This window comes from Coniophora puteana (assembly GCF_000271625.1).
Source record: "Coniophora puteana RWD-64-598 SS2 unplaced genomic scaffold CONPUscaffold_10, whole genome shotgun sequence".
NCBI classification, from domain to species: domain Eukaryota; kingdom Fungi; phylum Basidiomycota; class Agaricomycetes; order Boletales; family Coniophoraceae; genus Coniophora; species Coniophora puteana.
Genome location: NW_006913062.1, coordinates 747,478 through 763,604, shown reverse-complemented (window position 1 = coordinate 763,604; position 16,127 = coordinate 747,478). Strand labels below are relative to the sequence as shown.

At 52.7% G+C, this 16,127-nt stretch overlaps 4 protein-coding genes across 4 annotated transcripts; 2 read left to right on the top strand and 2 right to left on the bottom strand.

Annotated features, from left to right (window-relative positions):
- Positions 1–19: 19 nt before the first annotated feature.
- CONPUDRAFT_167369 (uncharacterized protein) lies at positions 20–1,895 on the top strand (the record flags this gene model as incomplete). Its single annotated transcript, XM_007773201.1, has 1 exon — positions 20–1,895. One exon carries the CDS (start codon positions 20–22, stop codon positions 1,838–1,840), a length of 1,821 nt encoding a protein of 606 aa, XP_007771391.1. The 3' UTR covers positions 1,841–1,895.
- Positions 1,896–6,169: 4,274 nt separating this feature from the next.
- CONPUDRAFT_91799 (TPT-domain-containing protein) lies at positions 6,170–7,633 on the bottom strand (the record flags this gene model as incomplete). Its single annotated transcript, XM_007773200.1, has 6 exons — positions 6,170–6,225; positions 6,285–6,351; positions 6,428–6,703; positions 6,856–7,026; positions 7,150–7,332; positions 7,475–7,633. 6 exons carry the CDS (start codon positions 7,631–7,633, stop codon positions 6,170–6,172), a joined length of 912 nt encoding a protein of 303 aa, XP_007771390.1.
- Positions 7,634–8,092: 459 nt separating this feature from the next.
- On the top strand, positions 8,093–8,928 carry CONPUDRAFT_108178 (Sm-like ribonucleoprotein). The gene is made up of 4 exons (XM_007773199.1): positions 8,093–8,124; positions 8,181–8,221; positions 8,291–8,418; positions 8,481–8,928. Exons 1-4 carry the CDS (start codon positions 8,097–8,099, stop codon positions 8,569–8,571), a joined length of 288 nt encoding a protein of 95 aa, XP_007771389.1. The 5' UTR covers positions 8,093–8,096; the 3' UTR covers positions 8,572–8,928.
- A 1,189-nt stretch (positions 8,929–10,117) lies between these two features.
- On the bottom strand, positions 10,118–15,567 carry CONPUDRAFT_156330 (uncharacterized protein; the record flags this gene model as incomplete). The annotated part of the gene is made up of 8 exons (XM_007773198.1): positions 10,118–10,885; positions 10,975–11,135; positions 11,199–12,330; positions 12,401–12,936; positions 13,352–13,952; positions 14,010–14,167; positions 14,219–15,302; positions 15,358–15,567. 8 exons carry the CDS (start codon positions 15,565–15,567, stop codon positions 10,118–10,120), a joined length of 4,650 nt encoding a protein of 1,549 aa, XP_007771388.1.
- Between the last annotated feature and the right edge of the window lie 560 nt (positions 15,568–16,127).

The following is a 16,127-nucleotide window of genomic DNA, read 5'->3' as shown; positions in this document are numbered from 1 at the left end:
TTGGAAGGTGACAAGACGAATGTCTGGTCAAGTGAAGCCTCTCGAGGAGGAGATCAAGAGGAGATCCTCCAAACCGGTCCGGTTACTTGCCGGGGTTGAGTGCGGTACCCGGACCGAGTCCGCGCGCTTGACGGACGCGCTCATCGTCCTGGAAGCTAACCTGCTTTTGCCCAGCTCAGAACCTCACAGATATTGGCATACGCCTACACTTCGTCACGATATAATGACTGCCGCAGCAGAATCAGCGCATAGTAACGTGCCGCCTCCTTCAGGGGCGATCGCGGGATCACTGCCATCCGAACTCCTTGAAATGATATTCATGGTACTTATCAGGGCATCTCACACCGTGGCTGGTCGCCCATGGCACCTCCATGTCTGCAGTACTCGGTGTTTCTTGCGCTGGGTTCAGATTACGCATGTCTGCCGGCACTGGCGCACTACGGCTCTGGCATACTCATCGCTTTGGACCCACCCAATCTTCAATTTACCCCACTGGGTGGAAGAGATGATGAAACGTGCGGGTCCTCATTCCTCCTTGACGATATCAGTGGATACCAACACCCTCATCGGCCCCAGTCAAGGCGCTCATTCGAGATTACCATGGCTCATCGCGAATCTCACTCGGGTTCGAACCCTCGTGCTTACCGATACCGGTACCAATTCCAGCCAGATCACCGCAGACGCGCTCAATGAATGGCGCGGAGACGAGCTCAGCCTCGAGCAGCTCAGTCTTAGGTGTCTTCCCCGCATCGGGATTCGACCGCTGTACAACACCCTCCCCACTCATATCCTGCGTGCCAGCCTTCGTCTCCGAAGCATTCATATACACGGCTGGTGGATCAATTGGCCCGAGCACGGACCCGTGCTGGAGAGCCTTGCACTACTCGAGGAGCTCACCGTCAGCCATACGCGCAAAGAGCTGCCCCATATGGCCATACGCCTTCCCCGGCTGAAGCGCTTGCATGTAGCTGAAGGGCTCGATATTTGTCTGTCCCTGTGCGCTGCTATCCAACCGTCCTCGCCATTGGAGTATGTGGGGATCGACTGTTTGTTCTCGCTGGGCAACATCGATGGAGCCGGCACTCGCGCGATGCTCTCCGCGTCACGCGTAGTCCAGGACCACTCCGGCGTGTTTCCGATGGAAATGCTCGGATACTACTCCATGTTCTGCTTCGGTGCAGATGAAGCAGGAGCAACTTATCAATTCGCTGCATGGTCAAAAGCCGCAGTTGAACGCTCGTGGCTACTCGAGCTGTTCCGAGAAGGAGTGCTACCTCCCGAAACGACCGCTCAATGGTACAGGGCCGGAGACCTCACCGTCTCTGGGCTCGTCCACTCTTCCCCTTCCCTCTATCTTGCGTGTAAGCAAGCAATAGGTCTCGGAGACGATCCGGGAGACCTAGCACCTGCCGACTCGGTCATGTCAAGCCTTGCGGAGACGTTCTCTCTGCGGTCCGCACTGTATGCACGCATCTCTGTCGAATCTACCGACCTCTCGTCAGAGGGCTTGTGCAACCTCCTTGACGCAATGGAGACTCTTCATATGCTCGAAGTACGCGATGCGTCCCTGTCTGCCTTGGCAGCCGCGTTGATGCCCCGAGGAGATGGCCATATTCCGGTGAAATGTTTGGGCGAGTTGGTCTTGCGAGGACCCCAGTTGGGTAACGAAATCGATTTGGGCATGTATTGTTTCTTGGAGTGTCTGAGTGCGAGGTCTGCTAGCGTCAGTTGCAGTGGGTTGAAGAAGCTTACCGTTCACGCTGGAAATGACAGCTTGCTGACCCATAGTCACTGGAACGTCATTCGCGAGTCGGGTATCTCTGTGGAACTTTCTTATTGAGTACCTGATACAGCATTTTATTATGTCTAGTCTTGATTTTATCTGACACGAAGATCTCCTGCTCGATAGTTCGTGATATAAGGGTTCGACGAAAAGGGCTTGTAAGAGGAATGGTTGCAGAAAGAGAATAGGATGGGTCGTAGCCCACGGCGATCCTATAAATGTAGCAGTCTGTGGTTCCGCTTGCATCTTTTTGTAAATGTGAAGTAGCTGCCGGAAGCCGCTGGCTTGAGAGGACGCGAGGCTTCGAGGCCATACTATGCTCATCAAATTCACCGCCAAATAAAGGTAAACCGAGGGATTTCTCGGGAATTCCAATAGCCCCTCCTAGCTGTGTCACGATGCGTTTTGACCGAGACGCGTCCTCGTCGAAGGCTATGATCTTCCAGCACGACCTGTCCTCCTCCACTGTATTGAACGAGTACTCTTGTAGATAGGGGCAATTTCGTCATGGAGACTGTAAACATGGACATACATCGGCATGCCTAGACCAGGCGGACCGCACATTGTCCTTTCCAAAACCTTCCACCGCGACCCAATACTTTGCGCCCTTGGCACGATGAAGTTCGCCAGGTATGTCTGACAGCCTGTCAACCTATAGAACCAAACTGACTCTTGGGAAGACACCTTGAAAAGTCTGCCATTCCTGGTACGTTACATGGATGCTCTGTTGTCCGGCGAAGCACTCAAACTGGAAAACTTACAGAGTGGAGACGCGCATACATCAATTACAAACGCCTCAAAAAGGACCTCCGGCATGTCCATCCCGTCGATCGGGACAAGGCTGAGGCTTCCACACTGGCCGCCGGCTCGAGCACGCACCTACTGAACGCGCCCCTGGACCAGCGCATCCGTGCCCTCCCCGAGTCTCATCAGGTCTTCTTCGACCATCTCCAAGTAGACGTTGACAAGGTCGACTCGTTCTTTGCGGAGCGCGAGGCGGAGGCTGCGTCGGGTCTTTCCGTCCTCGTCGATAAACTCGAAACACTTGTGCGACAGGCCCAACAAGCGAATGCAAAATCTGCGCAGAAGCACGCGTCACGCTCCAATTCCGGCTCACCTGCATGGAAGAGGATTCTCGTGCTGAGGAGATCACAATTCAAAAAGAAACTTGTCGACGATGACTTCGCAACCAGGAAGCGGGAGTTGCGGGTGGCTTTGCTGGAGTTGTACAAGATGTTGGGGCTGTTGAGGTCGTTCAGGGTACGTTATCAGCCTTTATCTATCCAGTCTCTTGTCACCTAACGTGTCTCCTCAGGACGAGAACAGGACGGCTGCGGCCAAAGTTATGAAGAAATACGACAAACTCACGAACGTGAGTGGCATAGTCTTTACATGCGTGCTGTTCGCCTCACCCACGTGTTATCATGCAGGGCTTCATGTCCACCGCATACATGACCAGAGTTAACAAGCTTGACTTTGTGTCCTCTACTCAAGTCCAGAAGATCCAGCAAGGTTAACAACCCTCTTCGTTGGCTTCTTGTCTGCTTCTCCTTCTGACGCACTCTATTCCATGTGCAGACATTGAAGAGCTCTTCGCGACTCACTTCGCCCGGGGCTCGCGTAAAGACGCGATGAAGCATCTGCGCGCGACCAACCAGGCGCCCCAAGCTACTCGTACGTCATATGAGCTCATCTCAGACTCTGTTTGGCGCACTACGCTAAATTTAGACCAGATGGAACAACGTTCCGAACAGGCATATGTCTCGGTTTCGCTGCTCCCTTCTTCATCCTGGGAATGCAAAGAGGTAGGGGAAATGGTTTGTAGATAAATGTGGGTTTGAAGGTTGACATTCGGATAATTTCAATAGCCCTCGATCCTGCAACTCGGGACAACTTTCCGCAGTTCGGTGCCTTGCTGCAGGTGTATGGTACCGTGTTGCTTCCCGTGTTATTCGGGCTGTTATTGTGAGTGGGTGTTATATATTACCGCTCACATGATCGACTAAGGGTTCGTGACTCTAGTTCTCTCGACTTGATTGCATGGAGGACCGCTCGCATCAACTATGCGTTCATCTTTGAGCTCAAGTATGCTCTCCGTTGCTGAATTCCATCAACAGGATCGATCGCTGACTGATGTCCATGTAGCCCGCGCAGCGCTTTGTCCTACCGCCAGTATGCCGAGCTTCCCGCCTTGTTGCTACTCCTACTATGTTGCGTAAGTTTGCCATCTGCACTTTTCCCGCCGCCTGATCGAGCTGACATCGGCCCTCAGTGTTTCTATCTATCCTTCTCGTTTGCTGGGCAGAACGTCATTGCGCCAACTACGTGGCCACTCATCTGGATCGTAATTACGGTGCTGATCATGATCAACCCGTTCCCTGTCATTGCACCCTCGGCACGCTGGTGGTTCTTGCGCTCGCTTACTAGGGTGTTCTTGCCGGGTGTTTTCCCTGTGGAGGTACGGTCTAGCTTTCTTGAACTGGGGCTTTCTCACTTAAACATCGTCTTATTCAGTTTCGTGATTTCTGTGAGTGACTTATCTGCCTGACTGTAAGGAGATGCTGAAGAGTTCCGACAGTCATCGCCGACGAACTGAACTCCCTCTCTTTCTCGTTCTATAACTTCGGTTTTCTGGGATGTACGTATGCAAATGGATGGGGGCCGGATGTGTACGATCAATGTGTATGTGCTGCTTTGTATCGTCGTCTTCAACTGTGTTAGAGTTTGCTCATGGCGACTACAGGCAACTAGTGCGCACTGGCGCACGCCCTTCCTGAACTCTGTACCCGCGACTATCCGCCTAATCCAATGCATCCGCCGGTATCGTGACTCGGACTACACTATGCGTGTCCATCTTGTAAACGTAGGTCGTTCATCACCACTTCAAAGCCCAGACGTTGATTCTGAAGCTAGGGCGGGAAATACGCGTCAACGGTAGCGGCCAATTTGTGCGTCATCATATTTCTGTGTGCAGATCCCCAGAGCTGTCATTCTGAGTCTCCGTCCTCTCTAGTGTCTATTTCATCTGGCGTCATGCAGGTACGGTGTGCGTTGATGTCGACAGTTATCTTTGGACTGACCGTGTTTTAGGCGCTCCTGAAAGCGGAAGCACGCTTGCCGTCTTCACGCTCATCACGGCCATTAGCGGCCTCTATCGAGCGAGCTGGGACCTCTTGATGGACTGGGCGTTTTTGCGGAAGAACGCGAAGCCCAGGTTCCTTCGCGACGATTTAACCTTCCGCTGTTCTCCGGTGAGACTTAAGGCCAATCCCTTCTCTCGTGAGACCCAGCCTCTCACTACAACGCCATCGTGCAGATATGGCTCTACTTTCTGATGGTGGCAAACGTCATGATCCGATGCATTGCCCTGTTCTACATCCCGCCCGGAGGTCTTAACCTCAACGTACGGTCGTTCATGTTCGCCTTCCTGGAGGTGGTGCGCCGTATCATGTGGAACTTGAGTACGTATCATACTAGCACCGCTTGGACATGCTCCAAAGAAGACCTCCGCTGACGACAATCCTTCTTTAAAGTCCGTGTAGAGAACGAACACGCCCGAAACGTGCACGCCTACCGCGTCATCCAGCCCGCAGCCCTGAACCTCCTGCGCTCCCGCGAACCCTCCCCTGTCCGCTCGCCCCCGCTGTCGGCCGTGTCCTCGGCCACCGAGTTCGCCCGGCCCGCGCAGCAGGCCAAGGATCAGAAAGCGGCCGAGATCGAAGGCGGCGCGCGTGGTCGGTTCGCCGCGCGCGACTATGAGAGGCGCGAGAGCGCCCATGACGACGATGAGATGGGGCTCGAGGAGATGCGGGGGGAGTTTGATGATTCGTCGGATATGGAGAATTCGGATGATGCTGTTTAGATCGCCTGGACGGAGTGCCAGGACTTTATTGTTAGGGGAGACTGTGGAGGACGCTGGGCGAACGATTGGTGGGTGGAGTGGAGTTCGTATGATTTAGGTGGAGATCTAGATTATGTTATCTTTCAAACTGTTGGGTACATGCATTAGGTGTTTAGACGATTTTACTATCGAGTTGTAGCCTTCAATGCCATGCAGACTTGTAGCCCTTTCGATGTCTAGCCGCGCCTTGCAATCTGTGCTCTGTTGGTAAAGCAAGTCACTATTTACCACTTCTAAGCTAAAAATACCGAAATAAATAAAGTAAAGCAAGGCGGAAGCACCACAGACGCTCGGCAGCCAGGCCTCCCGCGCCATGCTGTAGTGTAAGTCGCTCGAGTGTTTGGGTCCAGTTTTGGGCAGTCGGCTCGCCAGGCGGGCTCTAAAGTGGACGGATCGTAGGCGTAATCTGGGTATGTATGTGTACAAAACTGGAGATGGTAGCAATAGTAATATTTCGCAGGGCGACGTTGTCTATAACAGTGTATTTATCTTCCACCGGCCTGCTTGAAGAGCACGAGGCCAACGAGGGCGATGCCATAACCTGTCCCGGTAGAGTAAGAGTCCTGCTTCGACAAGTGGCTTGTATGGGACTGTACGCACCGACTACCTGCATGGGCGAAAGGGACGTCCCGTCAAAAGTCACGGATTTTCCGATCAGCAAGATATCCTGAGATCGTCATAAATTGTCAGCATCAAGCCCATCCACGCCTCTGTGTCTTTTGAGGAAAAAGAGCAAAACCAACCTTGAAAATCCCTGAAAGCGTTAAAACCAGCCCGCTGCCCCGTCCGACGAGGAACACGGCGGAGACATTGAGCGCGAACGCGACGGCAGCGTTGCTCGCGAGGATGAACGGGCCGAGATTGCGCACGGCGTAGAACGGTGCGAGGCCCTCGGTGAAGGGCAGGATGCAGAGGTTCAGGATGGCGCAGACGGGCGCGTAGTAGTGCAGCGAGACGAGCGGGTCCATCTTGAGGCCGTGCAGGAGGACTTGGATGAGCGTCAGGCGACATGCTTCAAACTGTGCGGATGCGAACAAGGGGCGATGTTAGTCAGCGTAATGTCATGGCTGGACGTGAATAGAAGAGATAGAGAATTAAGGCACATAGGTGCTAAACATAGCACGAACAAAACGAGAAAGTTTAAGCGCTTAAGGCAAAACAAGGCACGTACACCAACGGCGGCGCCCTGGATGAGAAACCCGACGATATTGAAGTGCATCTCGCCTCGGGAGGCGAGAGCCACGCCGGAGGAGATCATGGACACGATGACAGCGAGTTTCTTGTTCGGTTCAGAGAGGTTAAAGGACCACGAGATGAGTAAGATTGCGACAGGGTTGAAGGACTGCATGTGTCGTCATGTAGGGGACAGGCACAGGGGCAATGGTGAGGCGACGGACGCGGAAGCAGAATGGGGTAGATATTAAATTAGCGAACTCTATGACTATGAAAACTCAGGAGGACATGCCTTGAGCATCTGGATATAGGCGATTGAGAGGTAGAGGTACGCCGTATTTGAGAGGATCAGGGAGCCTGAGAATAGGGCACCTATGGGGAGGATAGAGCGGAGGTACATGTCTCTTGAGATGTGGATGTCGTTTACACCATCCAGCAGGTGCGTGAAGCGATGGAGAAGGCGAGTTCCTGTAGCCTACAAAGCACGTCATCCATCAGCATAACTTGTCCGATTGGAGGTGAGTTGTTGAGGGGTAACGATCGCCGTTCGCAAGCAACCGAAGGTGCGGAGGTAGAGAAGGGCGCGTTGCAATTCAAGGAATGAGAGCAGAACTCACAGCAAAAGCGAGGTGCCATGTGACGAGGAAGATGGGGTATGGAAAGTCATAGTTGGCGTAAATATGGTTGTTGAAGATGATGACAGACGCGGAGAGGATGATCCATATCGGAATGATGGCAGCAGCTCCGAGACGACTGGTCTTCGAGTCCTTTTGCATAGCAGGCGAGGGCAGCGAGTCATCCTCGCTACGGCTGGATGAGGGGGGCGAGGGTGAGGACGTCGAAGAGGAGGGAAGGAGGTGTTCGCGTTGCTCTGGAGTCACTGAAGAGTCCTCTTCGTAGCTCTTCTCGTTGAATGACATGGCAAAGGAGAAGATGGATTCAGGGGGCTTGTCTCCGAGGAAGAGAAAGGAGTGGGAGAGGAGATAAGGAGAGGCGGTTAGTGAGCGACTAACTGAACGAAAGCGATGCAAAGCCCCTTGCAATTGAAGGAGGTGTGTTAGTCTGGGCTGGAGTGTATTATTGGCCAGCTCGGTCTGCTTTCGCCGATGTCAGGGACCCCGTCGGAGCCGGCGGCCCACGTGGCACGTGTGGTGCAAGGGACCCCAGGCACGTCAACATGAGCAGTATCCCGACGCCCGTCTGGGTTAACCTGCAGGTCTCCTTGCGCATCCCCTCGAGATGTCCAGCTTGCAGGGATATGTCGATCGTATGTCTCATCCAATGTCATTACTAGCGCTGCGCTCACACATTGACTTCACTCAGACCGCGTACTCCTCGTCCTCCAAGATGGCCGCTCCATTGTAGTACGCGTCCCCTCCCTCAGTTCGTCTATGTGCCGCATATACTCAACGCCGTTTTCTATACGTCCGTAGGGAGTCCTGGCTGGTTTTGATCAAAAAGCGAATGTAGTCCTTTCTGACTCGAAAGAACGCGTGTACAGTCTTGAGGAGGGCGTAGAAGAGATACCATTGGGCCTCTACCTGGTGAAAGGTGACATGATGTACGTACACTCTGTCATACTCGCACAAACAGTGATTTTTGACGCGTTTCATCCGCGCTCAGCGTCCTTATTGGCGAGATCGATGATGCAGTAGACTCATCTGTCGACCTCTCGACTATCCGTGCCGAGCCCATTCCACCAATCCGGTACTGATGCTCGTGCTGGTCACCCATGCAGTACCCACGAGACAAACATGGGAATCTAGTTTGCGATTACACCCCCAGCATGCCCATTTCCACCCACCCGAGTCGCCCTATGACTTCAAACCCAAAAGACATACGCGGGATAGCTTTCGCCTAGCCAGTTTACGTGTCAACTTATCTGCGCTCGAGCCGATTTTGACTCAGTAGGTTGGAAAGGAGTTTAATTCGGTTCAATGAGGTTGGCGGAAGAATGACAGTAATGGTGAAAGAGACGCGTGGAACGTCGATTCTTGAAGACCACTCCGGAATGACCTATGCAGACACGGTATACCGCCAACGTAGGGGGACTCCATTGGACTCGCAATCATGTACTCCGTCGAAGCCCTTCTATAGACGCATTGCAAAGGTCAACCCGCAGTCTAAACGCGGCCTCTTTTCAAGCGAGTAGGTGTTATGACGCTGCCTCTTGAGCCGCGGCGTTTCATGTTTCTTTCTGAATGAAAGTCGCAACACCATCGTGCTCGCTCCGCGACCTTCGCTCCTAGGCGCTTTGCGTGGAGCTTCGGATATGCTTGCAACAAGTATATTTCTGTTATAGGTGTGCGCCTGCCCGGTGAGCCAGCGTCAAAGCCGTCCTTTGGGTCTCTTCCCATGCCTCTCGAGCTCACACATCGCCCCCGGATGGAGGCTCGACTACTCAGCTCGGGACTGAGTTCAGCTAAGAGGAACAGCTTTGCACCACCTCTAAGGCATACGGCGGTGCTCAACGAGTACTGTCGTGATGCTCCTGCTGTGTGCGACTCTGTTTTTGCTGGTCGTGGCCTGCGTTCGCAGCAACTTAGCCGGTATTTTCCCCGATCAAAGATGTGCTAACCCCGTAGAGCAGTTGATTCTTGTCAATGACGGCGTTCGTCCTCCGCAGGTACTTCTACAGCTCGACCAACAAGGGCGCTGTCAAAAATTAGCCTATAGACTAGGCAAAACGCGACCTGGCTTTGCGGAGGCCCGGGGTGCAAGGTGCAAAAAGGCTCGGAGTGTAGTAGAGGCGCGCTCGAGAGCATGGCAAGTATCAGATTGATCTAGTCTTTTCCAAGATGCGTCCAGCTCGAAATGTTCGAAGCACGGTTTCATTTGCGTTGAAGGCGACGGCGACGATTTGGGATCCGAGTCGGACGAATATGGATCGAATGGTACGCATGTGTTCATCACCTCTCATGACTTTAAGGTGACGACGATCTTAGGTTCCAACATGGCCGCGAACGCACCTCGAAACGCCCAAAACCCATGGTGACGGCAGAAGAGGAGAGGGTGTTCGTAGCTAAAGTCACGCGGATGGGGTTCATCCCGCTTTGTGTTCACATCCCTCGGTACGATGTGCTGCTCACGACCTGCTAGATGAATGTATTCCTCCCTCCCCTTCTTGTTTTCTCCATTGTCTCATCTTTCTTACTCCCCATACTCGCTGTGCTGACAAGAACACTCCAAATTGTATATGTAGGTTATTTACTTTATCGTGAAGTACGATAAGAAGTCGCACTAGACTACCGGATTCCGTACTAATTCGTCGCAGCCCTCCTGTGAACCACTGTTTTTGTCTTCTTAGACTTTTTATGCCGCTTCGCTTTTCTGGGCGCCTCCTTCTCGTCCTCATCGTCATCGTCATCCACTCGCCGCTTCATACTATGAATACTCTGAGAGCTTGCAGACTCCTCAAAGCTCTTCGAATTAGCCCTTTGCATATCGCTCTGCTGGAATCGCTTCTTTTGCGCCTTCTTCTGTTTGTGAGTCGGTGAAAAGTTCGAAGAAATAAGGTCTAGCTCCTTCATTCGGACAGCCATCTCCCACCCTTCCTTTGCGAGGGCTGCTTGAATAGTCTGTATCATCCAAGTGTGCGTCCTGATCTGCTCCTGGTCGTTCTCGTACTGCTTTGTCGTTGTTAGCGCAGCAATTTCTGGCTCGTACAAACGGAGGAGCGTGTCCGCCACGTGGTCCCACTCGGTGGGTGCAGTCCGATAGCGTACACCCAGCACATTCGCTAAGTCGATCAGAAGCGCGGCCAGCGGCGACTGGGCAAGCCACCCAACAGGTAACCAATTGCCTCTGGATCGAAGATTACTTTTTTTGCCTGTGCCCCCCACAACTCTTCCATCCTTCACTTCGCGCTGGTCAAAAACATCATATAACCATTTGCCACGTTGTTTTCCATCGATGCCACCGTCAACGTATCGCACCGATACCCAGGTCAATGCATGGAGAAAAGATTCCAGGTCATCTTCGAGCCCCTGAAAGGCTTCTGGGTCTAACAAGAGCTTTGCAGAGACGAACTGCCAGCAACTCTTTGAGCAGGCAAAAGACGCGATGGTCAGCATTGAAAGATGAAACAATATTTATAATTAATTTGGAGGGTACTAACCGTTCGCCCTTGCCGCCTCTTCGGTATACCGCCCCTATTCACGTCACAAGATGTATCCCAGTCGATAAGATTACCCTTTCCCGTCGACGGATTCCATATCATATTGTTAACACTGATATCTCGGTGTAGAATTCCAGCCTTTTGGTAAGCCGTCATGTGCGCTGACAATCCAATCGTCAACAAAAGAGAAATGAGAACGTGCAGTCTAAGCTGAACTTGCTTACCTTCAAGAACGTTTGCCACCGCCGCTACCATATCTTGCGCGAACTCGAAATTAGTGATTTCACGTCCCACCACATCTAAGACAAGACGGTAGTGGACGTGACTCGACATCTCCTTCATGTCACCAGAAGCACCGGCATAATTCTGTGAGTCGGTTGATTGCTCTTCGCCGTCATCATACCGAATATCGCCACTTGCTTCCACTCTAGGAATATGAGGGACACCCACTTCATGTAGACGGTGATACGTTTCAGCCTCTGGATAGATGTTGCGGGAGATAACCCTCCATGATTCTTTCAGTAGAACCAGCTGCTTAGATTGGGCGCTCACTACCGGGACGGTCCTCCCACAACGCCCATGAAGTGACTGTGGAGTCGTCGGGAAAGAAGGCCCATAGTAGATGTACAGGTTTTCCGGCGGCGCACGTAGGACTGATGAAGAGTGCTTCATATCACCGTCATTGTGCACAAGATACCGAAACAGTTTTGTACCGGGAGGGAGGCTGAGCTGCTGTCGTATATCTTCGATCTCTGAATCAGAGAGGAAGGATCCAGCACTATCGACTGTGGTGTCGATACCACGCTGTTTGGGGGATGCGCGGGAAAGGCGCCATATGAATCTGCTCAGCAAGTCATGGCCGCCTTCATCAGTGTAGTCGATCTGTTCTGAGACAACTGCACCAGCTCGATCCCATCGAATGAGGCGTGCGTAGCGCCCCGCGAAAAGTATGGAGAAAGAAAAGCACCGGAAACCGGCCCCAAGATGACCAATCGCATATCTGAGAAGCTGAATGAGCGAGTTCTTGCCGAGGACCGTGTCCTTGAGGAATCTCTTCTTGACGAAGCCGGAGTCAGAGTCGGAGTCGGACCCAGAGCCAGAGCCAGATTCAGAGTCGGGTTCGGGTTCGGGCTCCGAGCCGAAATCACTGACGAACGGATCTTCGGCTTCTGTACTCTTGACTTCAAACCACGATTCCATGAGCTCGAAATCGGTTTTGGTGTTGGCTCCTTTATAGATTGCGAGGTCGGGCTTAACACCGCGCCCATGTACAAGTCGATTAGGATCAGTCTTGTCTGCTGTCTTCTGCGTCTTCAGGTCCGTTTTTTCCCCTAGAAGACCATCGATGTATGTCATCTGAACAAATAGCATACGAAGATCGACGGATCAATGTATGATATAACTTTGAGGGTACTGGCGAACGTACGATCGGTGCATACATGTCTCTCTCCTTTGTCTTAGTTCTATCAAAGGTTTGGCCGTATCTGGGCGGCGCTGAAGCCCTTTCTTCAGCGCTATCAGGCACTGGCAAAAAATCATCGATGAATTTTGTCGCCGATATCGGTCCGCACAATACTTTCTCCGCCTCCATAAGCAGAAGTTTGCCGATAAGTTCTTCATCTTCATTAGAGGTTTTGGAGTTGAATGCTGTATGGCCGTCCAGTTTGTACCTCACGGGAGTGTGATTATTGTAAGGCAACGCCTTTGCATGGGCTACACGAGGCGGCGGGGTCTGGTGAAGGTCCGATGAAGAAGCACGAGAGTCGTCGCTGTGGTTTGGATGCTCTCCAGTGTCTGACTGAGTGCCGTAGCTGCCTTCGTTCGGCAATGGGTGTTCGTCGATACTTGAAGGGCTTGAGGGTGCGGGGGAGCTGGCGATGGAAGCCCATTGATCACTGGCACCAGAATCCATGAAGGATTTTGCTGGATAAGGGAGGTTACGCTTCGTAGGGTACGATGGACCTGGAAATGGTTCAGTCCTGAGGCCTGAGGGGCGAGTAACTACGGTTTGTACGCGTTGGCTTACAGTACTGTACGAAGTGGTTTCCGGCCAGTATCGTAGCAGACGTTAACGCGTGCTCAGTCAGAGGCTTCTTCCGCTACGCAGTTCATGGCGACGTCGTCGGTTATGGTAGGGATAAAGGAGCCAAAGCCGAAGTTCATGCACACAGCTGGTTGCTTATCAAGCTCATCAGCATAATCGATCAAGACGGCGCCTAATAATCGGGAATTACAATGACTAGCACTATCTGTACGTAAGGTGAGAAGCTACGCATATACTAACTAATAACATATAAGTGCTAACACAACCTGACTTTCTTCGGCAAACGCTGTAAATCTCCTGAAAAGTCTAGAGAAACTGTTCTGAGACGCTTACCCGTCTCTCTTGGCTCGGAGACAGACGCTTTGTTTGATTCTTGCCTACGACTGTCATCACAATGAATGACCACTGTCCGTGTGGACTCGCCGTTATCTGTGAGTGCATGTGACAGCTCCCGCATCCTCGCAATCATCCAGTCATGCGTCCCGAGGGCCACCATAGCCTTGTCGTAGACACAGGCGTATATTTGCTTATATACCTCGGGATGGCGATCTTTGAATGGAAATAACACTCGTTCGGCATGGCGGTCGCCATCGGTAGGTTCGTGGCGATATCGTATGCCGAACGTATCTGCGATGTTGCCAAGCAGAGTCCGCAAGGGCGATCCTTCTAACCAGTCATTGGGAAGATAGCCCTCTCTCGTTGCCATGTACATCTCTTTGGTGATACCTCCTGTCTCGAGGTCGCCTGTTTGCCGTCGCTCTCGAAATATTTCGTCGAGGTATCGCTCTATTTTCCTTCGCTTGAGCCCACCCGGGATTCTACGAACTGACGTCCACGTTGCAACATGCAAGAACGACTCAAGATCGTCCTCCAAGACGTGCGTCTCCGTGCGTGGGCTTTTGAGGAGCCGTGCCGAAGCGAATTCCCATGTACCCTGTTTTAGCATCTCAGCGGGAAAGCGTACAAGACCGCTACATATCGAAACACTGACCGTGAATCCAACCTGTGTCTTCAGGCTGGCCGGATTGTTCATGTTCAGACAATGGTCCCAATCGATCAGCAGGCCCTCGCCGGTGGGTGATAATATGATGTTGCCAGCGCTTATGTCTCGATGCAGGATCTTGGCCTTAGTGTACGCGTCCCTGTGAGCTAAAACGTGACATCAGTATGATAAATGCGGTTGGAATGGATGGTACCGACCCTCAAGAGCATCAGCCAGGGCGGAAAAAAGCTGATGCGGGGCCGAGAAATCATGCAAACTAATGCCCACAACACCGAAGACTATCCTGTAATGGACGTAGCCGGACAATCGTAAACCCAGATATGGCTTGCTGTAGTCCTGCGTCCGCGTTCTCATGCCGTGACTGCTCAAGACGTCCCCGCTGCACTCCATGGGTGCGAGATGCGAGACATCGTGCGACTTCAATATCCGATAGATGTCCCCTTCCTTCTCTGCTGATCGCGAATCGCGTCTCCAGGTATCCTTCATGAAAACCTTCTTCTGGCCAACTAGGTCCCATAGAACGAAGGTCCTTGTCGAGCTGCCGGTGAGTTCCCACGGCATTAAGTTGAGACGAGGACCATAGTAAATACGCGACGTTGGAATCGGGTCCGTACTGAGGCCATGTTCGTTCTCGGTGGGTAATGGTGGCGGTGGCGAGTCATCGTGAAGTAGGTAGGCGAAAAGTTCTTCGTCTGATGGGAGCGTCAGCCCTCGACGCACGGCAGCGGCATCTTCTTCGTTCAATTCTGCCCGTGACACCGTCTCGTCAGCACCCCGTTCCTCCCGCGACGCATTCGCAAACCTCCAGAAGAAGCGAGCGAGCAGCTCCGGTGCTGTGGTCCAGTCGAACCGTCGCGTCACTGCTGCACCCGCGCGGTCCCACCGGACCAACCGAGCATACTTCCCGAAAATGAGGACGGAGAAGGCGAAATTTCGGTACTGGGAGCCAAGCTGAGCGATAGCGTGGGCAAGCGCTCTCCCGCGAGTAAGCGTCCCCGATTCGTCTTCGCGTTCGAATGGACGGTCGTCGAGGTGGTCGCAGAGATCCTCCCCCGAAAGATCGTCAGGAGGGTCCTCAAAGGGGTCGTCCTCTTCGTCAGCCGTGACTTCTATCCAGGTCTCCATCTTCGAGATGTCCGTGTCCACATCGAGAGGGACGTCGACCTCGTAGACTGCGATGGCTGGCCTCACCTTTTGCCTATACACCCTCCATCTTTTGTCATACGATCCATTTGTTCTGCATGCCCTAAGGTTTCCGAAGAATGGAGCGAAACCTTTCATCTGTGGAGTGGTTATAATACCGAACGACGTAGACAGGGATTAACCACGGACGTACGAGGAAGTCCAGCATGACTGCCTCCCTACTCTCCTCATTATCCTGACTACCGTCATCACATGTTGGCTTGAAGTCACATTCCTCGACTCGTGGCATGGCGCAGAAAGATGTGGGTAAGAAATCGTTCAAGAACGCATCCACCGGCATTGGACCGACAAACTTGTCGCTCGTGTCTGACGTCAAGATCTCCTCCAGCGCTCCGGGTGGCATTATTTTGCGGGACCGCTTGCGGCTCTTCTGGGAGCGGCTTCTTCGATCGTGTTGTGGTAGTGTTGTCATGGATGAAGCGGTCTGCTAAGCGTGTTAGATCTACGGTTGTTCTCAACGTCAGGCTAATTCGTAAGAAGTAACACGACAGGATAGTCGAGCGCATGTCGTACCTCACAAAGCCTGTTCACGTCGTTTTATAGTCAACAAGAGAAGAGAGCCTATAGGGGTTGACTGCGCGAGTTCAAGAGGTGTGTCGTGCGAGCGTCAACTCGGCGGGGCCGCCAATGCGCGTTGGCCAAGCCACGTGACAAATCTGTCGCGTACAGCCTGCCAAACAACTGCCAAATATCGCCGGCACACTTCAAAGTAGTGTTGCCGTGGCTCGGGAGCTGGCTCAAGCTGATTTGATGGGCTTACAGCAGAGGCAACAAAATATTTAGTGAGGTGATAATTATGTCATAGTTGCCATCGTCGCTGTCCGGTCGTCGCTTCAAAACATGACCTTACGCTACAAAACTCAAGTGTTATTTTTACGAGGAAACAGTTCAGCTTCGAGCCGA